We start from the raw sequence: 23,700 nt of genomic DNA on the forward strand, positions 1-23,700 counted from the left end.
TCAATGAATGTTTGGTGGACATATGACTGAATTTAACCCTTTTCATGAGGATGAACACTTATGACAATTTTTATTTAAATAAGCTAGCATTTCTACAAGGTAGACTAAGAGTTATAACATGTTTCAAAACTCCCCTCTCTCTTCAGGCTCTTTTTCTGCACTTCTCCAGGTCTTTGGGACAGAGGGAATGAAAGCAGCAGCCTTGACATTCATCTGCCAGAGTCAAATGAACTGACTACACTGATAGACAATATTCAACAATCAGTACATGCCATTTCTGGGCTGTCTATCTAGTCCCACCAATAAATGCAATGTTTTTTTTTTTTTTTGAGTTTCTAACATGGATTTGCTCACTTCAGAAACTGCACATGAGGGGAAGGGAAGAAAGAGGGGAGGAGAATGAATATAAAGGAATGTAAACAGTCTGCTATTTTTAGACAGAAAACCAAGTGGCTATTTGTAATTTTGACACGAGCAACAGGTGCTCACTACACTGAAGTTAGTAGCGAAGGGAAAAAATTTAGGAAGGAGGAACGCTTGTTTGTAGGACTGCGTTTTGTGAGTAAAGGTGAGGGTAGTTTGGTCTTGTCATGTTGTAAGGAAGAAACACAGAGCTAACTACACATTAGATCTGTGTTTTAGACATTCAAAATGTGTGACATTTCCTGAAGCACGTCCCCCCATTCAAATTCTCCTTGGTGTTTACAAAATCATCTGTTAGGCTGCCTGAGCTTTTCAACAAATCCTGCAAAACCTCAGCAGCTAAAAGGGTATTTTTAATCTGAGACACTTAAAATCATGTGGTCATATGTGCTAGCTTTCAGAGGATTTCAAATAAAAATGGTTTATAATTCATTGTGTGTTGATTCTTTAAATATGGTCGTCCCTTCTGTTTTTTAGTCACTAGCAATGCCAACAAATTATTCTCACTTATAATGAACAGACTGCTCAATCCAAATTAATGAACTAGATCTTTGCCTAGACTTTGCACTCAATTTGTATTGCTAAGGGACAAAAATAGTCCCAACTAAGTATGTGACTGAAGTAAGTCGTGACTGTTTATTTAGTGGTGGAAAGGCAGAATGAAGTAAACTAAAGTTTCTGGCCCCTCCATCAAAGCGGCATGAGCCATGACACTAGAAACAATGAAAGCGTGAACTTGATGATTAGCCTCTCTCTTTTGGTCTGCATTCGCTGTAAAAGAGGGTATGAGGCTGGGGATGAAAAAAACACTCTGGCTTTAATATAGATCCCCAACATTTGAATGAGCCTAATTCACAGCCTTGAAGGAGAATCTATATTTTTTAAATTAGGAAATGTTGTATGGTATTTTCAGAAGTTTCCAACTTTATTCTTGCCCTTTTTTGTCCCCTTCATTGATTTTTTTCTTACACTCCCCTGCCTCAAGTCCTATCAAATATTTGTAGTTTACTGAATAAACTTAATGTCTTTCTTCCTAGTCCAGCACTTAATATGTTTTATCTTCCCCCAAAACTGTTTCATAACAGGTCCTTATCATGTTGATCTTTTCATCTGCCCCACGGGCTCACACAATTATTTGCAACACTGTCAATGCTTAGTATGTGTTTGTTGAAATAATGTGATTATTGCAATGATATAACATTTACTGTACTATTTATAGTAGGGCTTCAAAGTTAAACTGGAAATTTCAGAACGACTGTTACTATATTTCATTTAACTATTCAACAGCTCAGCAACAGACAAATCCCATATTAACAGAGTAATTTAAAATCCATGGCTATCTTTTATTTATTTGGCTGGATATTCAAGTGTATCTTAAATGATCCAATCTGAAAATTTCAGTCTCTTAAAGTTACAGCATTCAAGATTATCTACTTCATGGTCATATCAGTCTGTTTTCTCCCTTTAACCCTTTTTATTTGTACTGTATTTTTTACAGAATGGATCTTAAACATTTTAATATATTTTACTTCCCCCCCCACTTGGAAATACAATAATATTAAGTCATTTATTTGGGGGGACTAGGTTGGATTTCCTAATTTTTTTGCCAATATCATGTTCAATAAAAGGAGCACACAGGATAAAAAAATTGACAGTCTGTGGACCAAAAACTCCATAGATCAATCCATGTGTTAATATATTTGCGTCCAGGGCTATGTAAGGGTGGACAACCAATTACAGAAACGATTATAGTAGATCTCCCACGCCAGGACAGGTTTCATCATGATAAAAACAGGTTGCATTTCAAAACCCCATACCTTATCTTGAAAAAAACCACACTACATACGGACCACAGTAAATCAAACATATAGGCTTCTGAAGATGAATAGAATGTTGTTTTACTTACTTAGAGGCCACCCGGAAGTATTTCTGGATAAAATAAAAGGCGACTCCAAGAGGCACGATAGCAGCCAGGAACACGCGGGTAGCATAGGAAATCATGCCAATGGCAGACAGACAGAGCAGCGTTGAGCGAGTGAGAGATTCTAAAGTTGGCGGGATGTGCTATTAGGAAGGTCATTTGGAAGGAAAATGTTTTAGCTCAATACATGTTGGTTACAAGGCAAGATAATACTCACTTTATATTAATGTGACACTATACAGTTAATTACAGAAGTAGTATATAAACATTTTCATTGTGAGCAGTTTTTCACTCCAACTTCACTCACTTCCCACAGTTTAGTGTATTTATCCACTTATCTACATATCTACTTATCCTGGGTCAGTTATTACCTACTTATTTGTTTATCTGGATGACTATAATAGCACTGTACTATGAATCTTATTTGTCCATGTGTTTGTTTTATTTTACTGAACAACATAGACTGTATGTAAGTCTTCCCATGTCACTATATCCAAATCAAGTTTTTAATGGCTGCACAGTATTAAAAATGAACTTAGCTAATTCCTCTAATGTAAGATATTTAAATTAATTTTCTGTAACTCCTTGCTAATATCTTTTGCATGCTTTTGATTTGATGGTTTATCTTCCTTACTGATTTTTAGATGTCCTCTATATACTATGAATGTTTATTCCCTTTTTTATATATGTTGCCAGTTTTTCTCCCAGTTAATCTTTTATATTTTAAATTTGTCTTTGATGCTTTTAGCTCAGTAGAATTTTTAAATTGCATACAGTCATTTCTTTTGGTCTTTTCCCTTATTTTTTTCTGAGTTTTGAGTCTTACTTTTAAAAACTCTGCCAACCCCGAATTCTAAAAGTACAATTACTCTCACATTTTATTTTATAATTTCATGTTATTACATGGCCATCTTTATTTCAAATGTGCTTGCTTTGTATTTTATGGCTAGCTAATTGCGCTAACAGTATTACTGAAAAAATAATCCTTTTCTTATTAATTCAAAGTACACATTTATCCTATCTTACATCTCTCGATATGCTGGTGTTTTTTAATTCTCCATCTTGTTCTCTTGATCTGGTCATTTCCTGTGATCACCAGAGTGTTTCAATTCAATGGTGTTTGGTGGGTATCTAATAGGGAAATTCTCTCTGTCTAGACAGGATTTTTGTGATTTTCAGTATTTCAAAAATCTCTTTTCCTTATGTTAGTTTTATTTCTCTCTTGACAGTTTCTGTTGCTTTTATAAATGGAATTTGTTTTTCACTTAATTTTGTAATTGGTGTAGGAAAAAATTACTTTATATATATATTATGCAGATACTTGAACTTCAGAATTTGTTCAATTGCTTTGAACTCTCAAGGTGGAAATAATTTCATCTCCCATATAAGGACTGTTTATCTTTTTTTCCTAATATATATATATATGTGTGTGTGTATATATATATATATATATATGCATGTATATATGTGTGTGTATGTATGTGTATATATATATATACATATATATATATATATATACACACACACACACACACACACCTTATGAAGTCTTTTAGGTACCATGTGACTTTACGCCAATGTTGCAAAAATACCAAAAATTTTCAGCACACTTTTTAATCAGCTGCATGAATCAAGCACTCTTTTTCTTTTTTAAAAAAAGACTTTATTTACTTATTTTTAGAGAGAGGGGAAGGGAGGGAGAAAGAGAGGGACAGAAACATCAATGTGCAGTTGCCTCTCACATGCCCCCCACTGGAGACCTGGCCTGCAACCCAGGCATGTGCCCTGACTGGGAACAAAATCAGTGACCCTTTGGTTTGCAGGCTGGTTGCTGCTCAGTCCACTGAGCTACACCAGCCAGGGCTCTTTTTCTAAATTGAGAGTAATTTAGGTGTTCCTGGGGCTTATTCTGTAAAATCAGAAAAGGCAAGGGCTAATTTGATGGATTCTTTTCTCAATCATCCTAAAGTGTCTGTTCTTGGAGTTAGCTAACTTCAGAGTATGAGGTCTTTAATTTCAGGACCAGCTTTTAGAGGTCTAAGGATCTAAGACTCAACTGGTTATCTTTGGAATGTTTCTAAAATATCATACCACCTACAACTTCTCTCATTCAAGAGCTCACCTAATAAAAATAAAGGACCTTTAAGATAGATTGGCATGCCATTATTTACTTGTGGGAGACACTTTGCATCAACTGAACTTTTAAGAACTTTACTGTGAATAGAGATACAACATTGATCAAAATCATTCATTTTTATAATAAAAATTTAAATGTTAGTTTATTTTCTGCTATTTCTATTGATATCATGCTGATTCTCTAAGTATTCTCTTCTACATGTATAAATTATTTTGCATTAAGGTTTTCCTTAAAGATTTTATTCTGTAAATCATTTATGCATACAATATTGATATGAACATAAATAGGTTTTCACTTAAGTTTTAGAAATCCTATATTGTTAAAAGGAATCATAGTGTATCTCAAAATGTTATTTAGCTTATACTAAGAAATTTACTCTTGAACTTGGAACTAACTCATGCACTCACCTGATCAATGATATTTGTATCAGCTGAAAAGCGATTGAGAATCAGTCCCAGGGGTGTGGTATCAAAGAATCTAGGCAACAAATACATTGAAATGTATGAAAATACTAAACCATTTGGAATCTGAGCACTGCGAAAAGACATCTTGAAGTCATGAAAATGAGAAGGTCCCCATTCATTTGTTCAAGGGCTAAACAGATTGTTTAAAATTGCATATTTTACTTAAATTTTAAAATGCATGTAGGTTTTATACATGGAGGTAAAAATAATTAACTTCTTACCTTATTGGTCCAAGAATTATCTTATTGAGGAGATTGTGGTGAAGATTTTTGGCAGCTGTGAGACCCATCCATTCCACAGTGAGAGAGGTAACAAGGCAGAGGAAAATTCCTGCTCCACAGAGGATGCTAAATCCAGCTACGTAGTAGGTCTAAGATGCACCGACATAAAAACATGAAATTATCAGTTGAGTTTTTCCTTACTAGAAAACCAAATACCAAAGTTGGACAATATTGTCAACTTCATTATTTTACATCAATTTAGACAGTTGAAGGGGTGCAGTTTTTGAAGGGCAATATTCCCACCATAACCCCAAGGCCTAGTCTCCCCTGGCTTCCTTCACTCTCTTCCAAGGTTTACCTATGGGCAGATGAAGCATAGAGTCTGTTTGTAGGTTTGACATATTCTTGGATTTTTATACTACAGCACTCATTCTTTTTATACCTAATTCAGAATAAACAGTTTGTTCACTGGTCCTGGTAGTTAAAATCAAATACCATCAGAACAACAAAAGTCCCTTGTGTATGTCACACACACACACACACACACACACACACACACACACACTACTATCTAGTGTATATAATTCTCTTGAATCCACACCCAAACATTATCTTGAAATGTTTCTTGTGATAAACTTTAAAAACAAAAGTGATGATAACAGATCCCACTCTGACAGGCCCTGTTCTAATTAACTTATTGAATCACACCATAAAAGTCCTATGACATTTGGGCTATTAGTCTCTAACTAGATAAAAAGGTATCACAGTTACTCTCAACCTTTCCTTGATGATTTAAAGACAGAACGCGCTGTACCTGATCAGCTTTTCCAGTATTGTTTATACTGTACTCCGATGTCCACGTGGCCAGCCAGTAGTCTATAGCTACGATGACCGAATGCTTCAAAAGCTTAGAGAAAATCATGAGAAAGAGCAAGAAGAATCCTCCAGAAGTGAGGTAGCGCCAACAGGTTTTCCATGGCATTTTAGTCCTGAGCCTCATCACCGTGGACATGTTGTCATCCTCATCTTCCTCCTCTTCTTCCTCTGCATAGAAACGCTTGTTGAAGCTTCAGGTAGGCAGCAGGTAGATAGAATTTGTATTATCTCACAAAAAAGCCTATAAGGATCTCCCTCAAATTTATAGAAATACAAGTAACTAGTCTTAGAAAACTTAAATACTTCTAGCAGAGAAAATGTTGTCTTTGAAAAATGGGTGAAAATAAATAAATGAGTGAGTGAAGAAAACATAAAATCCATGTCTGGATGAGATAACTTCCTGATTTATTACTCATCAAGTGTACTGGAAGTATAGGCTAGAAATTTACTAAGTTACTGAAGGAATTATGTTGCCAATAGAACCACATACCTGGCCTGCAAATATTTATATGGAATTCTTTGAACTCTAAATTTCTGAATTTAGAACACTGCACCAGGAATAAACAGGCTCTGCAATTTGTCCCTGGCCCCAGAGCGCATACTCCATGCTCTCAATGGCCCATTTCAGACGTGGTCATAGCAGAGAAGGGGCAAAGAGAAATGTCTACAGGCAGAACTGGGAGCCACAGGGGACTGTGAGCAGGGAGTTCCTCTCAGATGTTAAGTATCTGGAAACTCTAGGAAGGCTATCCTAAGAACATACTCTATTTTAAGGGCAGAGGATCTGAGCATTTCCTGACCAGCAATACTTGATCATTTGTATGGTTCCGTGTCTATTGCACATTCCCTCCCTTTCGTTTTCCAAAGGTGCTTTTCATTAGAGTTATCCTTTATATACACCATCTCTGGACACTGAGCAGATTGTGGGTAGGAAGGACAGACAAGTTGGTTTTGGATTATAGGTTATCAGACCACAGGGATCTAAATGTGGATATGATGGGAAGACTGAGCATCACCACGGATGCTAATATTTGATCTGGGTACAATAAATAAACAGGTCTCAAATAATCTCTCTCTTAAGGGTGGTTTGCAGGAGAAAGTCAAGATGTGAAATTCAGATGATGAAAGAGGCAGACACTTGCAAACTGCTAGCTGTCTCCCCAATATTCATATTCTGTTTCCATATTAATTGAAATTTCAACTCGTTTGCGACTGCCCAGCTAAAGACAACATTCTTTCACTTTCCTTGTACCTAATCTGATGAATTGACCAATGTAAGTAGTGGAAACATGCAATTACTTTCCTTTTTCCTTTCCTGCTGGCTTGAACAGACATACTGATAAGACCAGAATGAGCAACCTAATAGGTAATATGTACAAGTACCTTACTGGACTCTTTGGTAGACATTACTTCATTTTACCCTGTAAGGAAAGTGTTTTTATCTTATTATATACTTGAGAAAATGGATTAATAAACCAAGGGCAGAGTTGGCATCTAAAGTGGTGTGCTCACCACAAGCACACTGGAGAGTATAGTTGGCCATGACATCACCTTTAGAGTACATTAGAAGTAACTGGGTTAGAATTCTAGAGGCTGATATCACCAAACTGTCCTTCAAACCATTTTAAATCAAATAAATTAAAATAAAAACCTATCAATTCATGCAGTCATTTGTTGTCAAACTGAATAGTTAGCATCTGAAACATAAAGGTAGCACATTTTGGTGTTCTGTGGATTAAATAACTTGTAAGCATGTAGTCTCAGCAAAAATTGTATGGGAAAAATTAAGTATAGTGCATATAGTCTGTAGACTTAAAAGTGATTTATTGTACAAACTTCCTGACAATAAATGCCAAGGCAATGTAATTATTTCATGTCATTCCTCAAATTTCCAGTAAATCTTTTTCTCCATTATTCCTCATTAGATCCAGAAAATTGAAATATAATAAATGGCTTTCTAATTCTCTTATTCTTCATTGCCATAAAAATGCTATGAGGAATCTCATGATTCAATATATGTATTTCAAATGGGGAATCTCCATACTTCCCATTTATTGTTTATTTTTGAAAGAGTGACATTTATTAGTAACTTCATTGGGTCATACTAAACCTTTCCAATTTTTCTGAACAAGAGTCTAGATTTTACAAACTATTGACATTTCATTTCAGCTTTCTCACACACACAACACAAATATACTAAGACACACTATGGGAAATCCCTCAAGGTGCCTGTTCATGAATTGCATACCACATTTCTTCACTCCTACTCTTTGCATTTTCACTACCATGCACTTGATTTAGCTCTTTTCCAGCTGCAGAGTGGCTTGTTCCTCAGCAGGAGCTTGTGGCTCAATTGCCAAGGGAAAACCCTCACACCCCATTATATATTTGACTGTTTCCAATGTAAGGAAAAAGTCTACCTTCATCTTCATCCTCCATTTGGGCTTTGGCCTCTCTGGAATACATGGCTCTTCGCAGAGTTTTCCTCTCTAAAGTTGTCTGGTCGGCTTCCATGTCCTGCAGCAAACATTGTGCTATTATCACTCAAGGAGCTCACAGCCACAGGGAGGATTTAACTTGCTGGCCAGTGACCCACATGTGCCAATCGTTAGTTACCTTAGTAGTCTGGGCTCTCTGCTCTCTCTAGAGATTCACGGCTCCTGTCATAGGAGCAGTTGTGGGGCAATGTCTAAGGTCTGCAGGAAATGCTTCAGAGCTAAGAAGAAACCCAGAGCAGGAAGGAACCCAGAAAGTAGTCACAGCATGACGGCCGCTGACCCCAAGGGCAGAGGATACCTCCCCCAGCTCTACAGCATAGTTCTACCACTGACGCTTGCTTTATTTTTACATCACTTTCAGATAACTCCCTTAATTTCTCTGGCTAAAGATTTATTTATGGTAATAAATCTCTTCCTTTAAAGTACATGTTCTAGACTGGCTAAAGCAGTATCTGTCATTAACTGTTATTATGAACTATTAAATCAAAATGAGCTTCCTTAGATCTCACTAAGATAGCTGCACAAAAGATAGGGACTTCAACAGGAGCTGAAGGAACACAGGTAAATTTGAAGGAAATGTGAAATGAGGGTACTTAGATGCCTAGCAGTTTAGGAGAAAGATGGAGGAGGGGGACATATGCAGAAAGAGAAGGGGAAAGGTACCAAAAACAAACTGTGAATTTTTAAGGGTTGCTCCAGACTTGTCCAAGAAAGAAAGATCACTTCATTTTCTCTAGTCCCCGCATCCTACACCCCTGCCCCCGGACTTCAGAACTGGAGTGGCATTGTGTTACACTGTGGATTCAGTCAGCTTCTGCAGGACATTCTGGGAAACTAACCACATGTCTGGTTTCTGTGGGGAAATGCATTCTGAGTTCCAAACAACTGACCCACAAATTTTTGGAATCCAGGTAATTTGCGGGTTTCCTGTAGATGCTGATACAAAAAAATCAGTTTGTTATACAATAAGCCTGACGTGATTGGCCTGTAAATAGTGATTTTGGTTTGAGGTCTATTTATTCACTTAGCCTCAGATGACACGTGTGATTCAGGAGACAGGCTATTCTAGACGGCTCTATTGCTTCCAGATTCTTGGTTAAAAAAGAGTAAAAGTGAAAGTGTCTCAAGGTCAGTATTTTTTCAGAGACAACTTAACATCAGCTTTTAATTTTGTCTGATGATACGAAAACCAACACTTGTACATGAGCTTCAATAAAACACAATTAAAAAGGACCCAATCCTTTGGGAATAGTGTACTGAAATAAATGGAACTTGTCCATTGAAAAGGAGATTTGGTCTTATTCAACCTCCACGCTGTGTGAGCAAAAGATTGGACAGCTTATAGACATTTAAAAAAAACTTCAAAATCATGTTTCCTATGAGTAAATGCTCATATTGGGCTCACTACAGGTTGAATATTTTAAATAGTGTTGACATTTGGATCAGGTAAATATGAATTGTTTCATTTCTCCCATATACATATACATTTATTGAATGCCGACTATGGGGCAGGTCAACTGAGAGCTGGGAGTAGGAAACATCAAATGATACTGCCTTATTTAGTGTAATAACATTATGAAGATAATGGTTGATGCTATCCCAGCTAAAATTTATAATATTATTTTGATCAGCTAAAAAAGCTATTTTCTTCTTCTTGTAGTTTTCATGTCTATTCTTTTAATCTGATGTAATCTTGGCTGTTCACCCCTTCACCCTTAAACTGACAGTGCTGTGTGAAGTCCCAAGACAAGATGTTTTGTGGGTCCTTTAATATCACCTTCCTTCTCTGCTTGTTCCATCTGTTTGGCTGTAGGCCAGCCTTTCTCAGCCTTGCCACTGTGGCCTTTTAGGCCCAAGAAACTCTTTTTTTAGGGGGGGCTGCCCTGTGCATTGTAGAAGATTAGGACCATCCTTCTTCTACCCACTAGATGCCAGCAGCAACTTCCCCTGAGTTGTGGCAGCCAAAAATGGGTACAGATGTTGCAAATGTCTCCTAGAAGGCAAAAGTGGCCCTACGTAAACACCGTCACATAATGAATTAAACAAGAAGCTGTCTTTACAAACAGTTCCCCAAGGTGTTCTGGTGGTCTTGTCCCCATAGTGAGGCTCTCCTTGGCCTTCCCTGGGTGGCAGCGCCCTCCCTCCATTCCCAGGTGGGGATTCTGGGCAGACGGTTCATTCCGGCTTCTACTGCCACTCATCCTCCTCACACCTGGGTTCAGTCTGTCCTCACCTCAGAGTTCCATATCTGCCTCAGCTTGTTTAGAACCCTGTAATGTGTCTTTAATTATAAAGCTATGCTATCTCAAGTGATCACTTCATTTCTAAATATAACTTAATGGACTTTCTTCCTGGCTTAACAGTATTACTATAAAACCAAGCCAACAGCTCACTCTCTCTTTTTCTCTCTCTTTCCAAAGTAAACCATAAATGGTCCCACTCCTTAAGCTTACATCATATTCTTTTCTCCCTGGCATCTGAAAGAATATCATTTGGATCCATTCCTAGTAAGTTCATAATCAAGCTTCTCACAGTATAATTTCGAAGTGGGCACTAGCCAATTGTACCTTACTATTTTTTAAACAAATGTCCTGTTTTCAAGGGTTCCATGATTTACCTTATTCTACTTAAAGATTTTTACATACATCATTTCCTCCTTATGTAGTTACCTTTTGATATTTAGGTTATATTCACAGAAGACAGAGCAAACCAAGGGTCTGACTTTTTATCTTCCCCTCTCTATTGAAACATAGATCCTTTCATTCTTTTATAAAATAAAACCTTTTAATTTCTTGATATTCTCGAAAATTTGTTGATACAAAGATCGCATTTTATAATCTCATGCCCAGCCAGGGGTACCAAATTCTGGGCATGGCTTCATCACAATTCAAGAGATAACAATTAAAATTTCACTATTTCAAGTTACAATTTCACTCTTAACCACAAGTTGTTCTTTTCTTTATTGTATTCAATCTGATTTCCCATGTAGTAATTACATCATACATAATAATACACTATAATTGCATTGGATATGGACCTAGATTTAAGTTCAACTAGGACCACTTATCACACATACTGCACAACTTTGGGCAAGTAACAGCCTCTCTGAGCTTGTTTTCCCATCTGTAAAAGTTAGGTGGGTTTTTTTTTTTTGCTCATTTCTCTCTTATTCTTTTTTCTGATTTCTAGGGTTTTATGCTAATTAAATGAGATCCTGTAAAATGGGCTTTGTGAACTTTAAAAGCTATACAAATGTAAAAATTTCTTCTTCTTTCTTTCTGATGACCTTCCCTCACTTCCAATGCTACCCAATATATGCTTCACCCACAGCTCACATACTCATAGATCTTTTTTCTAAATTGCCTTGGACTTTGTATTGCCCATAACTTATCACTGGTAGATGGTGAATGAAAATATTCTCACATTACAGATGAAAAATAAGATATATGTCAGAAAAATAAAACAAAAAGGGGAAATATAAAACAAGAATATGCTCCAGTTCTTCAAACTCAAGTAAAAATCTTCTAAAAACCTGATGGCACTTAATCTAAAAGATAACATTCAAATTTTATAGTTTAAAGATGCCCATTTGTTAATGACATAGAAATATACAATTAGTTCGGATTTCAAATGAGGACAATTATCAAATATCAAGCATTAAATTTAAATATTTCTTTAAATTTATATATTTAAAGCAATTGTACAGTGTATTTCTAACTCTTTTGAACTAAACTCTGAATTCTTTGAAACTATGAGCAATTACCTTTTCTAATTCTTGATCTTGCCGGTTCATAAGTGTTTTCCAGTGTTCATAAAGCTCAACATCTTTGGTTTGAATGTCCTTCAAAGTCCCTTCTCTTAGTACACTGCCATCCTTCATGGCTATGATCTAAGGAAAACATATGTTAGCGGAACTGTGACAAAAAGCCTTACGTGGCCGAATGAACTACCTTATTCTCAGAAAGCACTTCTTAATGTCCCTATTTATTAAAAGGACCATAATATAAAAATTAATGGAACTGCTTTTAAACTCTCACCCAGTCAGCATGTGTCAGATACTGTAACTTGTGAGTCACAAGGACGAGTGTCCTCTTGTCATCTTGGAGAAATTTCAAAATCCCTTCTTGCATTAAGTGATCACTCAAGTGAATGTCCAGGGCAGAGAACGGATCATCCTACAATCAATCAAAAGAGAGAAAGGAAAAATTTTGTATGTGACTTATTCTCTCTAGAAAGTAGAAATACAAATAACAAAGGACAAATGATCCTTCAAGTCTGATTTATAAAAATAAACTTCGTATATTAATAACTTCAAATTGCCAGAAATATTAAATTAAAATGAAACAATTAAGAAGTACACATTGGTAGATACAAAACAGTCATGGGGATGGAAAGTACAGCCTAGGCAATACAGTCAGCAACAATGTAATAACTACACACGGTACAAGGTGGTTATTAGAATTACTGGGGGATTGCACTGTAAATTCTGTAAATGTCTAAGCACTATGCTATACACGTGGAACAATGAAACGCTGGATGGCAACTGTATTTTAAAAGAAGAATAAATGAGCTGCTGGTATAATGTAAAAAAAAGAAGCTTTTATTTTCTTTTACATTAAAAAAATTTAAAGTAATAATATTAAAAATGGTTTGAAATTTATACATAGAATCTTCAAGTTCAAAAGCCAACATTTTTGACAACCTTGAACTGCAGACTAAACAAAGAATATAATTGGAGTAGCTGAATTTTACATTATAAAAATGGGCATAGGCTCTGGACCAAGATGGTGACATGGGAAGCTCCTGAATTTCCCACCTCCACAGATGCACCAAATACACAGATAGCTACACACAGAGCAATCCAGAAACTAGCTGAGTGACTTCAATACATTGGGCAACTGAGAAAATACCCACATGTAAATGGGCAGGAATAGCTGAGATACACTCTGTCCATAAACCCCACCCTGACACAGCACCATACAACTGAGAGAGAACCCCCAACTCTCAGCTTCTCCTGAGGAGGGAAGGGCTGGAATCACACATCTACTGCTTTGACTTTTATGGCTATCATCCAACAAACAGGATCCCAAACCACCTAGGTTGGAAAGCCAACGGGGCTTTCATTTATGATCAGAAAGGGCTACAGCAGACAAAGAAGCAATTGTTGACAGGCACATGATAATCTGCCGTGGCTATCTGTTCAGGGCTCAGCACACTGGGAGCAGGAAAAAGCCCCCAGTTCCCAGTCTTTCCCTGGAGGGGTTCCCCCACCCTCCCAGAGGAGTTTTAACTGCAAACTTTACAAACTTACCTGAAGATTCAGCTTCCAATTAGTATGAATATAAGTGCTGACATGGACCCTCCTAGAGCTACTGGGTACTTCTGCCTTCTGTCTCCAGCTGACTCCATCAATGAAGCAGAAGCCAGTATCTCCCCTGAAAGGGCTCCTTCACCCATCTGGCGCCCCAGCTTTGATGGCTGTCACGCAAGGGACTGCCCCCAAGTCACCTAGTTCTGACAGCTTACAAGACTTGCATTCACAAATCTCACAGCAAAGAAGCAGTTTTTAAACAGGTGCAGGAGCACCCCACTCCCCATCATCCCTGGCTATACACCCTGGCTCAGCACAGACAGAGCAGGCAAAAATGCCCATCTCCCTCAAAGGGATTTGATTGAATATTTTCCTGGTCTTTTTCTACCAAAGGGTCCAGCTTCTAATCAGCCTGTATCCAGGTGCTGACTTGGATCTTCCCCTTTGAGATTTTGATGGACATTAGCACCCATTCAACTACTTGGAGCCAGTAAAGGACCAACATGGCAGCTTGGATAATCACACAGGTCTGAGAGGCAACCGGGAGGTCAGGATGGGAGAGGTGATTGTTTTATGTAACAAACAGAAACTAACACAGAGAGTCAAGAGGGATGAAGAAACAAGGGAATATGTTTCAGTAAGATAAATCTCCATCAGCCAGTCTCTGTTGTGAAATAAAGATAAGTGATTTACCTGATACAGAGTTCAAAATAACAGTCATAAAGATGCTCAGTGAGGTCAGAAGAGCAATGCATGAACAAAGTGACAATTTTAACAATGAGAACAAAATACAAAGAAGTAACAAACAGAAATCATAGAGCTGAAGGATACATTATGACAAAACTAAAAAACCATAGAGGATTTCAAAAGCTGTGAATATCAAGAGGAAGAAACAATTTCTATAAAATTCTGACTTAAAATGTTGTAAGATAGTAAGGCATAATGAAGAGTTCATTATCTCTAAATGAAGAGACCCAGATTTTAGCCATGACTCCACCCCTCTCTGAGACTGGGTAAATTTTCACGTTCAGTCACTTGGATGCAGATGCGTAATAATATGTGGGTAATGATGAGACCTATCAGAGAGCACACAGGGCTGTTGTAAAGATTAAATACAATGTTGTAAAAGTCTCTGCAAAGTGTTCTAAAAGTGTTTTTTCTAGAATCAGTTTCTTCTTTTAAAAACATTAGGTGTGGTGGAGTAATACTATTCCCTTCAAACCATAGAGGTGAGAGTTCAGCAACTTCCCGGCATCTCTTCATAAGGGAGAATGGGGTGGTTGGAGCACAGGCTATGGAATCAGGCACCTGGGGTTGAATCCTTGCTTTGCTATCACTCTCTGTGTGACCTTGGATAAATTATTCCCCAAAGTCTCAATATACTTTGTAAATAGCAGTTGCAGCAGTAGTAATAATAATAATGACAATAGCAATGCCAAACCTAACAGGGCTTATGATAATTTAATGTGCTAATGTGTGTTAAGTACTTAGAATTGTGGCTAATTCACAGAAAGCCCTTAATGATGGTTGCTTTCATTTATATGCCATGGCTTCCTTGTGGAGCATTTTGGTGGTACAGTCAAATGTAACCTTTTATGCAACTTAACAAAAATCTAGGTTTGATGGTTTGGGAATCATTCCTCAAGATCCAGTTTACATATTAACATTTGGGGGCAACACTTTCTTTAGAGAAAGTAAGACAATTTGCCAAATGGCCAATTCAATGAATGGCCAATCCTTCATTTTCAAGAATATGTTTATTTTCAAGAATATGCATATATATACAGTTCTCGTTAATATATTCTCTCCTATATTCAATGAGTATGTTCAAGTATTATGCTCTTTGTATGGATATATTTTTAGAAATAACTCCTTATAAATATACTCAATGATACATCACATTTACAGGTACCACAAAGCTTTAAAAATAACTAGCATGCTTGATACATCATTAGGATGTTTTCATTTGGCTTTGATATTGTGTAAAGGCTAATGTGATAAGGTTTAATGACAGCAGAATATAAAACCTTTCCAGCAATTATTTGTACCAGTAAGATCCTTAAAGGTAAGAGTAATGCCTTTTTCTTCTTTGTTTCCTCTACCCAGGACAGAAAATGACACTGAAGAGGTTAACTAAATACTGATGGATGGAAGGGAGGGATGGATGAAAAGAGGAAGGGAGGGAGGGAGGCAGGGAGGGAGGAAGGAAAAGGAAACAAAGGGGAAAAGGAAGAAAGAGAAAAGGCCAAAATAAGGGCAGGGGAAAGGACAACACAAGTCGTAATTTGACAGTAGTAAGTTTTGAAGATGAAGGCAGGCAGCCATGAGCCGAGGAATGTGGACAGTCTCTAGAAGCTGGAAAAGGCAAGGAAATGAATTCTCCCCTCGAGCCTCCAGAATGGAACGCAGCCCTGCTGACTCTTTGATTGGAGCCTAGTAAGATTCCTGATGGACTTCTCACTGACAGAACTGGAAGATAACAAATTTGTAATTTTTAACACACTAATTATGGCGATTTGTTATACCTACACAAGGAACTTATGCACTGACCAAGAAGGAAAAGATTGCCTTCAAGATAAGCAATCTGTCTTCAGGAGTCACCAAGAAGCTGTTAGAAATGATGTAAAAAATAATAATCCTATAATAAATGATTAGGAATCCACAATAAGTTAACTCTATGGCTTGAGTCCCAAGGATCTGCAGTTGAGGTAACTCAGGGTCACTAAATTGAAGGCAGTGAAATGAACTAGGATAGAACACCACAGTCAGGGGACGCTGGTCTGTTTCAGATTTCCAAGTCACTTGTCCTCAGGTGGTTCGGTCATTAACTGATCCCAAAGTTCAAGAAGTCACTTCTAGGTGTGGGCCCATCCATTATGAAAAAAATTTCCAGTTACATAGGCTACTGCTAGAACTTGCTATGTCTTTTAGCGTGTTTTTGTCTGGAAAAATTTGGGGACTGGTATTTTTAGGGAAATTAACCTGAAGTGAATTCACAGTATGTCCAAATTCTACTACCATCTACAGTAATGGACCCAAACTTAGTGGAAAACTCCAAAACAAACCTACTTTTCGAAGTGTTTTTTAAGATTAAATAAAGTAAAAACTCGAAATGAGATCTGGAAACCAGATTTATAAGTAGTTAATAATTGCAAAGAAGAAAAAGACAGGGAAGCATGCATTTACACAGTCTTCCAGTCTCTGATATACATTATCTATTTGTAAGCCCAGTACCAGAACAAATTCATAGTCAACATAATCATCTAATTTTACTTGTGGATGCACAAGTAGAACCAAGTTAATAACCTAGAATAAATACGATAACTATTCATGGAGCTTTTTCAACACACAAACCCTAGAATCTGCCCTTATGGATTATGATTCAATAGATCTAGGGTGGTAACGGGATTTCTATAGCTTTAGAAAACTCATCCACAGCCTAAGCTGCACACCACTGGAATGGAATACTATGCTTCCTTACTCTTTTGTCCACCAAGAATGTATTTTCCAGACCCACTTTCCTTGCCAGCAAATATAAATGAGAAGACCTATGACCTTGTCCAGTTGATCCAGCACCATTCACACTCCCGCACTAATGATCCTCATGGTTAAGAAACTCATATAAACAATCACGTGGGAACCTCAGTCTCCTGAACATCAATCTGACCCCCCAGCCCTCAACCTTCTGTGTTGATCTGATTTATACTGTGAGGATTTGTTTCTCCTACATTTTCTATGACTTCACCACTTAAACCATCTTTCCTTAAGTTATTTCTCTTGTCCTTTAAAGACTCATTTTTCCGGAGGGAGAAAAAGAAGTAGAAAATAAAGGCCAAATTCTCACCAAGAAGACAATGTTGGTGTTTTGATAGAGAGCTCGTGCCACACAGATCCTTTGCCTCTGACCCCCACTCAGGTTGATGCCCTAGAAAAGAAGTAGCTATAATATCCACCTTTTCCATGAACAAATGATCTGTTGGTAAAGCATTCCCTTTCAAATACAAATTTCTCTAAATTTTTAAAAAATTTTGTTATTGTTGTTCAAGTACAGTTGTCTCCATTTTCTTCCCACCACTCTACCCACCCTCCCACCCCAAAATTTCTCTAAAAAAACCTTAAACTAATGGCAATTTCCTAATTAAACTCTGATAACATTGATAAACTAAATTGAAAACTGTCTAGTGGTCAACACCTGAATCATATACTAAGGTAATTTTTCACTGGTACCAGTAATCTTCCTTTCACTCAGAGAGAGAGCTCTGTTGCATTAATAAGCATTAATATGCAAAACACTGGTGGGTGCTGAAGACTATCAAAAATTCCAATTTTTTCCTACTTTTGTGTCTGTAGTATACTTAACATATATCTCTTAAGTTTGGTATTACAAGTTTTGCTCAACAGAACTATGCAGCAATACTTTTGTAATCAAGTGCTAATTATAACACTTTTAAAAAACTATTATAGTAAGTCCTCACTTAACATTGTCCACAAGTTCTTGGAACCACAGCAAGGCAACATATAGCAAAACCAAATTTACCATAGGCTAATTGATATGAACAAGTGTTAAGTTCCTACAGCATCTAAATATTATAATGAAACAACATTGAAGAAAAGGATATTGAACAAAAGGATGTTACTTGAGGACTTGTTAATATTTATTGAGCCCTTGTTGAATGGCTTTTCATTCCTCATTTCTTTTATTCATCATAGTAATTCCAATATGTAGAATTATTCTCACTCTACAAACACAAAAACTAAGGCTCTGAGAAAAGTTCATGCTCTTAAATACCATATACTATGGTGAATAAATAGTCATTAATAATGCAGACTACAGCTCTTTTCCTGTTACCACGCAGCTGCATGGAGGCAGAGACTTGGGTATGTTCAAGATTTAGCTCCACCCATAACTCAACGCCATAGCCAGGAAGGCATTGCTGCTGGAGCTGTAATGGACATTAACACTGCTTTGCAAGAAATGCTGAAGACTGCCCTTATCCACAATGGCCTCGCATGTGGAATTAGCAAAGCTGCCAAAACCACAGACAAATGCCAAGCCCACCAGTGTGTGCTTGGATCCAGCTGTGATGAGCCTGAGTACGTGAAGCTGATAGAGTCCCTTTGTGCTGAACACTAAATCAACCTAAGTAAGAGTGACGACGACAAGGAACTAGGGGAATGGGTAGACCTCTGTAAAAATCGACAGAGAGGGAAAACCCTGTCCAGTGGCTGGAGGCAGTTGTGTGGTGGTTAAGGACTAGGGTAGAGTCTCAGGCCAAGGATGTCATCAAGGAGTATTGCAAAGGCAAGAAATGACAAATAAACTTGGCTTTTGTTTTTTAAAAAAACATAAAAGAATGCAGACTACAGAGACAGACTAATTCCAGATGCACCGCTGACTTTGTGATTGGGCTAGGTCTTTAACCTCTCTTGGCTTCTGCTTTCTCAGCTTCAATATTCAGGTAGCATATAAAAATCTTTCACCAAACACTTGATGCCTATAAGCATTAAAAATTTTATCCAACATTGTTAAAAAGATTACACAGAGGTATAAATATTTTTCAGCTGGTCAGAATAGTACACAGTCAATGAAAAACATGTTTACACAAAGAAAAGAAAGAACACATTAATAAGAGTAAATAGATGCTGACAAGAGAGGAAGAAGTTGTCCAAAGCAATCTCAGTTTCCAAATCAATATAATGTAACCTCCAAGTAAGTAGAATTACATTTGATCAAAGGCAGGAACTGCTCTGTTTTCCTCGAGAACTCTCCAAGTGGCTGGCACAATGTTGAGTATATGGTAGTTATGCAACAAACACTTAAAAGACAGTGGCATTAAAGAGCTCCTGTACTCCTTCTTCTGGAACTTGTCACTAGTACAACACACAAATTTTAGTCTCTCACATTTTATTATAGTCTATTAAAGGTTAAGGACCACCAGAAGGCTTTTCTAGATTTTTGTTCACCATTTAGTTAAATTGTACATAGCTCACCCTCTCTCCAATTTCAGTTTGGTCTCCAAATGGTAGTAAGTCAATATCTGGCTGAAGAGAACAGGCATCTGTGACAGCTTTATACCTTTAGGAGAAATTATTTTGAATTTTTAGAACATTATTAATATGCTGCCCATAAACAAAGTCCCAAGTTCAATATCTTGGAAGCTGAACTATAACATTTATTGAACAATTGTACATATTAGCTTCTAAGCTAAGTTTGTGGATACAAAGATAAATAAGTATCAGTTCTCATGCTCACAAAACTAGTAAATGGAGCACAAGACTGACACAGAAACATATAATAAAAATGTACCTTGTTAGGTGCTCTCTCAGAAGAGGGTACAAAGTGCTCCCAGAATACGGACAGAAAGAAATGACTGACCATTCTGAGAAGTCAGTGACATCTTTGCAGAGGAAGCAAGGTGTAAACAATATCCAGAAAGAGGAATCATAATTTGTCAAGAAATGAGGGAAAGGAAACTTAGAAAACTGCCTGAAGGTGAGAGAGTTTATGGTGCACATGTGAGACACCAGGAGGCCCATCAGGATGAAAGCACAGGTTGCGCGGGTGGGTGTCTGTGCTTACTAATCATGATGCTGACGTAAGAGCGAACGGAAGATGAGGAGGACTGACGGGACTCACACTGATCTAAGGCCGGGACTGGGGATCCACTGGATTGGAAGTCTACAGAAGCATGGAGTTTAAAAGCACTGGGGAAACTATCAATGGCTTCATTTCCCAGTCACTCGGTCTTAAAATATTTAAGCCATCCATGACTCCTCCCTCTTCTCCCTGCTCATATTTGGCCATTCTCATTATAGAATGGTTTTCTGTCAACCACATCTTCCTTTCCATTTTTCTAGTTACCCACAAGTGCAGGAAACAAACATTGCGTGCTTGAATAATTATTCTAACAAACATCTAAACGTCTCCTTGTTCCTACTTCAGATCCCTCCCACATACCTGTCATCATATGACCCGATTAGATATCACATTTACCTTATTATACCCCTTTCTCAAATGTGCTGTACCTCCCTGGAAGCCACACAGTTACATCCAACTGGATTCTGTGGTCCACCACTACCCTGCCTCAGCCTCCTTCACAATCCAGTCCCCCCCTGTCAACATCCTGAAATCCCTTTCTGTCTGCTCTGTTCTCAGGCCCCAAACGACCCCAAGCCATTTAGATTCCACACTATTTACTCTTCCTACTCCCTTCCTCATCCCTCTTCCATGACTTCATTCTCCTTAACTTTCAAGACCGAGTTTAGGGTCTCAAGACTCATCCTTGTGAAAGTGCCTTAAGGAAAGGGTCATACCTTGGAGCATTCCAGTGGTACTTAAACATGGCAAATTCTGGCTGCTCTCGGACACTAGACCCGTCAGATCCCACAGCCTTCCTCTCTTTCAGCATGTTAGCCTTCCTTCTGCTGCTTACTTGGGTTTTCCTTCTGTTTAGCAATAATCTCACCACCTCACATACTTGTACATACACACTTCACTTTTGGCTGTTCAGTGTCGGTGTACAAATTGTTCTCAGTAAGTGTACAGGATGGGCTGAAACTTCCAATGAGGCTTCTCTTAAAACAGTTGAATCAAAAGACCTGGTCATGAGGATGGAAGGAAGGCAAGCAGGGAGAAAAGGAACTTCCAATGTAGATTCCAGACACTATGGACCAAATGTAAGGGTTTTATAAGTTGAAAATTACCTCTGTTTGTTGAAAGGACTTCCAAAGGTAATATTTTCCTCTACTGTTGCATTTAATAGCCAGGGCTTTTGAGCTGCATAAGCCACAGAATATCTGCTCCTACTGGAAAATGAAAAAAAAAAAAGCAAAATAGCAAAATCCTGCAACGGTGCTATGCTCTATGTGTATTTTAGTATAATTAAGTAAAATAAAATTTGATAAAATATCTCAAACACAGAAGTAGAGGACTTCTAAAAGAAAACATTTTAACAACCACCAACTTTATTAATTAATGGTTAAAGATTCCACCTGAATTCAAGGGATTAGAATTATATCAAAATGTCATACATTGTGCAAAATTTGATTTTGCTGTGCTAAAGACATGTTTTCAGGCAAATATTATTAATTGAAGTTTTATTTTCTAAAGTGGCATAATTTTTAAAATAATTAAAGATAATAACAATTCACTTTCTCATAGCCACAGGTGTTTTAATTCATAGTAAAATTAATAATTTTTATATGTAGACCTTAAAACATAATGTGAATTGAACTATAATTATAATATGTATTTGTGGCTTAATCATATTAACATATATTAAGGAATTAGAAATATCAAAATAAACAAAAATATTTTGAAGAGTCCATTTCAATATTGAAAGTCATATCTATCTGAGAGCCACATATTTCAATACATATTGAAATAGTTTATTTTAAAATGATAAGGCTTCCCTCTCATATTTTTGAGCTTGTACATTCTACCAGATCTGTACCTTAAACTTTAATTTGCAATAATTAGGAAAATGCATGTGAGCTGAAGATAAAGAAGATGATTATATTGGGTCAGGGAAAGGGTCACACATCCATAGTTAGTTCATTGACTGTAAGTACTGATAAAGGAATTAAGGTTAAGAGAGTAATAAGATTAAGAAAAAGAGTACTTAGCAATGCTGAGTGATTATCCTGAAACATAATGTCTAGCGGTTAGAAGTCATAATAACATACAGTATGCTAGCGGTCTCTTGGATAACCATCTGTGCAGCCAACAGCGGTTCCCAACCTCTCACATGTCTGCTCCCCTTAAGTCCTTTAGGTGCTTTTTTTTTTCTTTTTGAAATGCAGGTAGCCTTTCATTCTCCATCTCTACCTTATTCACAGATTCCATCACTGTTGAACTCATAGACAATACACTGTATTTTGCCATGTATAATGCACACTTTTTTGCCCAAATTTTTGAGGGGAAAAAAAAGGATGAGCATGGGTAGTACCAACTCTATCTATAGAAACGTTTTAAATTCTTTTATTTATGCTTATCCATTAAAAGTATAACTCTAGAAAGCAATAATGATATCTGCATACAAAAAAAAATACCCTAGAGCAGGAAACTAATTTTGTTTTTAAATATAAATAAATAAAAATTGAATTTAAAAAATTAAAATGAAAGATATTTTCCCTGAAAATTTGGGCCAAAAACTTGGGTGTGCATTATACATGGGAGAGCATATTGCACATGGCAAAATACAGCACATGTTAATTCTTTCATTTTTATTGAATTTATGCAGTGACATTGGTTAATAAAATTACATAGGTTTCAGATGTACCTATATAATTTTATAATACATCATCTATATATTGTATCATGTGCTCATCTCCCAAAGACTAGCCTCCTTCCATTACCACTTATCCCCCTTTATCCTATTCTACCTGCCCCACCCCCTTTTCCAATTTTATAATATCCCAAACCCAATTTGCTAAGAACAGGTTGATTTTCAGCCAAAGTTAAGACCTAGGTGACTCACTGAAGGAAAACAGTTGACACAATGAGCCATTTTTTTAAATCAATTCTTTCAGCAGCCCGCAACTGTTGGGAACCACTGCTATTGGAAGTATTCTAGCATATTTTAATATATAACTTCATACATCATCAGAATGAACAAAATGACTAGGAGAAAGAAACTGAGTATCAAGTAAAGTCTGAGGAAGGAAGTCATTTTTGTTAAATGCAGATTAAAATAGAAATAATACCTTCTGGTTGCTTCAAAAGAAGGTTCACATTCATTTACACTGCAAGTATGGCAAACAATGTACATTAATTATGAAAGGCAAATACAGAATGACTGACTGCACATATCAGTGAGAGACTGAGTAAACACTGGGCATATTTAATAG

The 23,700-nt window shown here is 37.0% G+C and overlaps 1 protein-coding gene and 1 pseudogene across 4 annotated transcripts in view; one reads left to right on the forward strand and one right to left on the reverse strand.

Annotated features, from left to right (window-relative positions):
• The window catches only part of ABCC9 (ATP binding cassette subfamily C member 9), a 117,152-nt gene that overhangs the window by 31,256 nt on the left and 62,196 nt on the right, over window positions 1-23,700 (reverse strand). For 3 of the 4 annotated variants that reach the window (XM_053661496.1, XM_053661494.1, XM_053661495.1), the window contains exons 19-29: window positions 23,557-23,595; window positions 21,556-21,657; window positions 19,843-19,927; window positions 17,696-17,776; window positions 12,578-12,715; window positions 12,304-12,429; window positions 8,463-8,559; window positions 5,981-6,210; window positions 5,167-5,315; window positions 4,889-4,958; window positions 2,330-2,487 (exon numbers count right to left, since the gene is read on the reverse strand). In XM_053661496.1, the coding sequence (XP_053517471.1) occupies window positions 2,330-2,487; window positions 4,889-4,958; window positions 5,167-5,315; window positions 5,981-6,210; window positions 8,463-8,559; window positions 12,304-12,429; window positions 12,578-12,715; window positions 17,696-17,776; window positions 19,843-19,927; window positions 21,556-21,657; window positions 23,557-23,595 (1,275 nt within the window). The remainder of the gene's footprint in view (window positions 1-2,329; window positions 2,488-4,888; window positions 4,959-5,166; window positions 5,316-5,980; window positions 6,211-8,462; window positions 8,560-12,303; window positions 12,430-12,577; window positions 12,716-17,695; window positions 17,777-19,842; window positions 19,928-21,555; window positions 21,658-23,556; window positions 23,596-23,700) is intronic. The other variant, XM_053661497.1, reaches the window with a different exon arrangement.
• On the forward strand, window positions 18,134-19,371 carry LOC119042783 (40S ribosomal protein S12-like; annotated as a pseudogene).

This window comes from Artibeus jamaicensis, unplaced genomic scaffold (genome assembly GCF_021234435.1).
Source record: "Artibeus jamaicensis isolate MK-2021 breed Jamaican fruit bat unplaced genomic scaffold, CSHL_Jam_final contig_233, whole genome shotgun sequence".
Classification (NCBI taxonomy): Eukaryota; Metazoa; Chordata; class Mammalia; order Chiroptera; family Phyllostomidae; genus Artibeus; species Artibeus jamaicensis.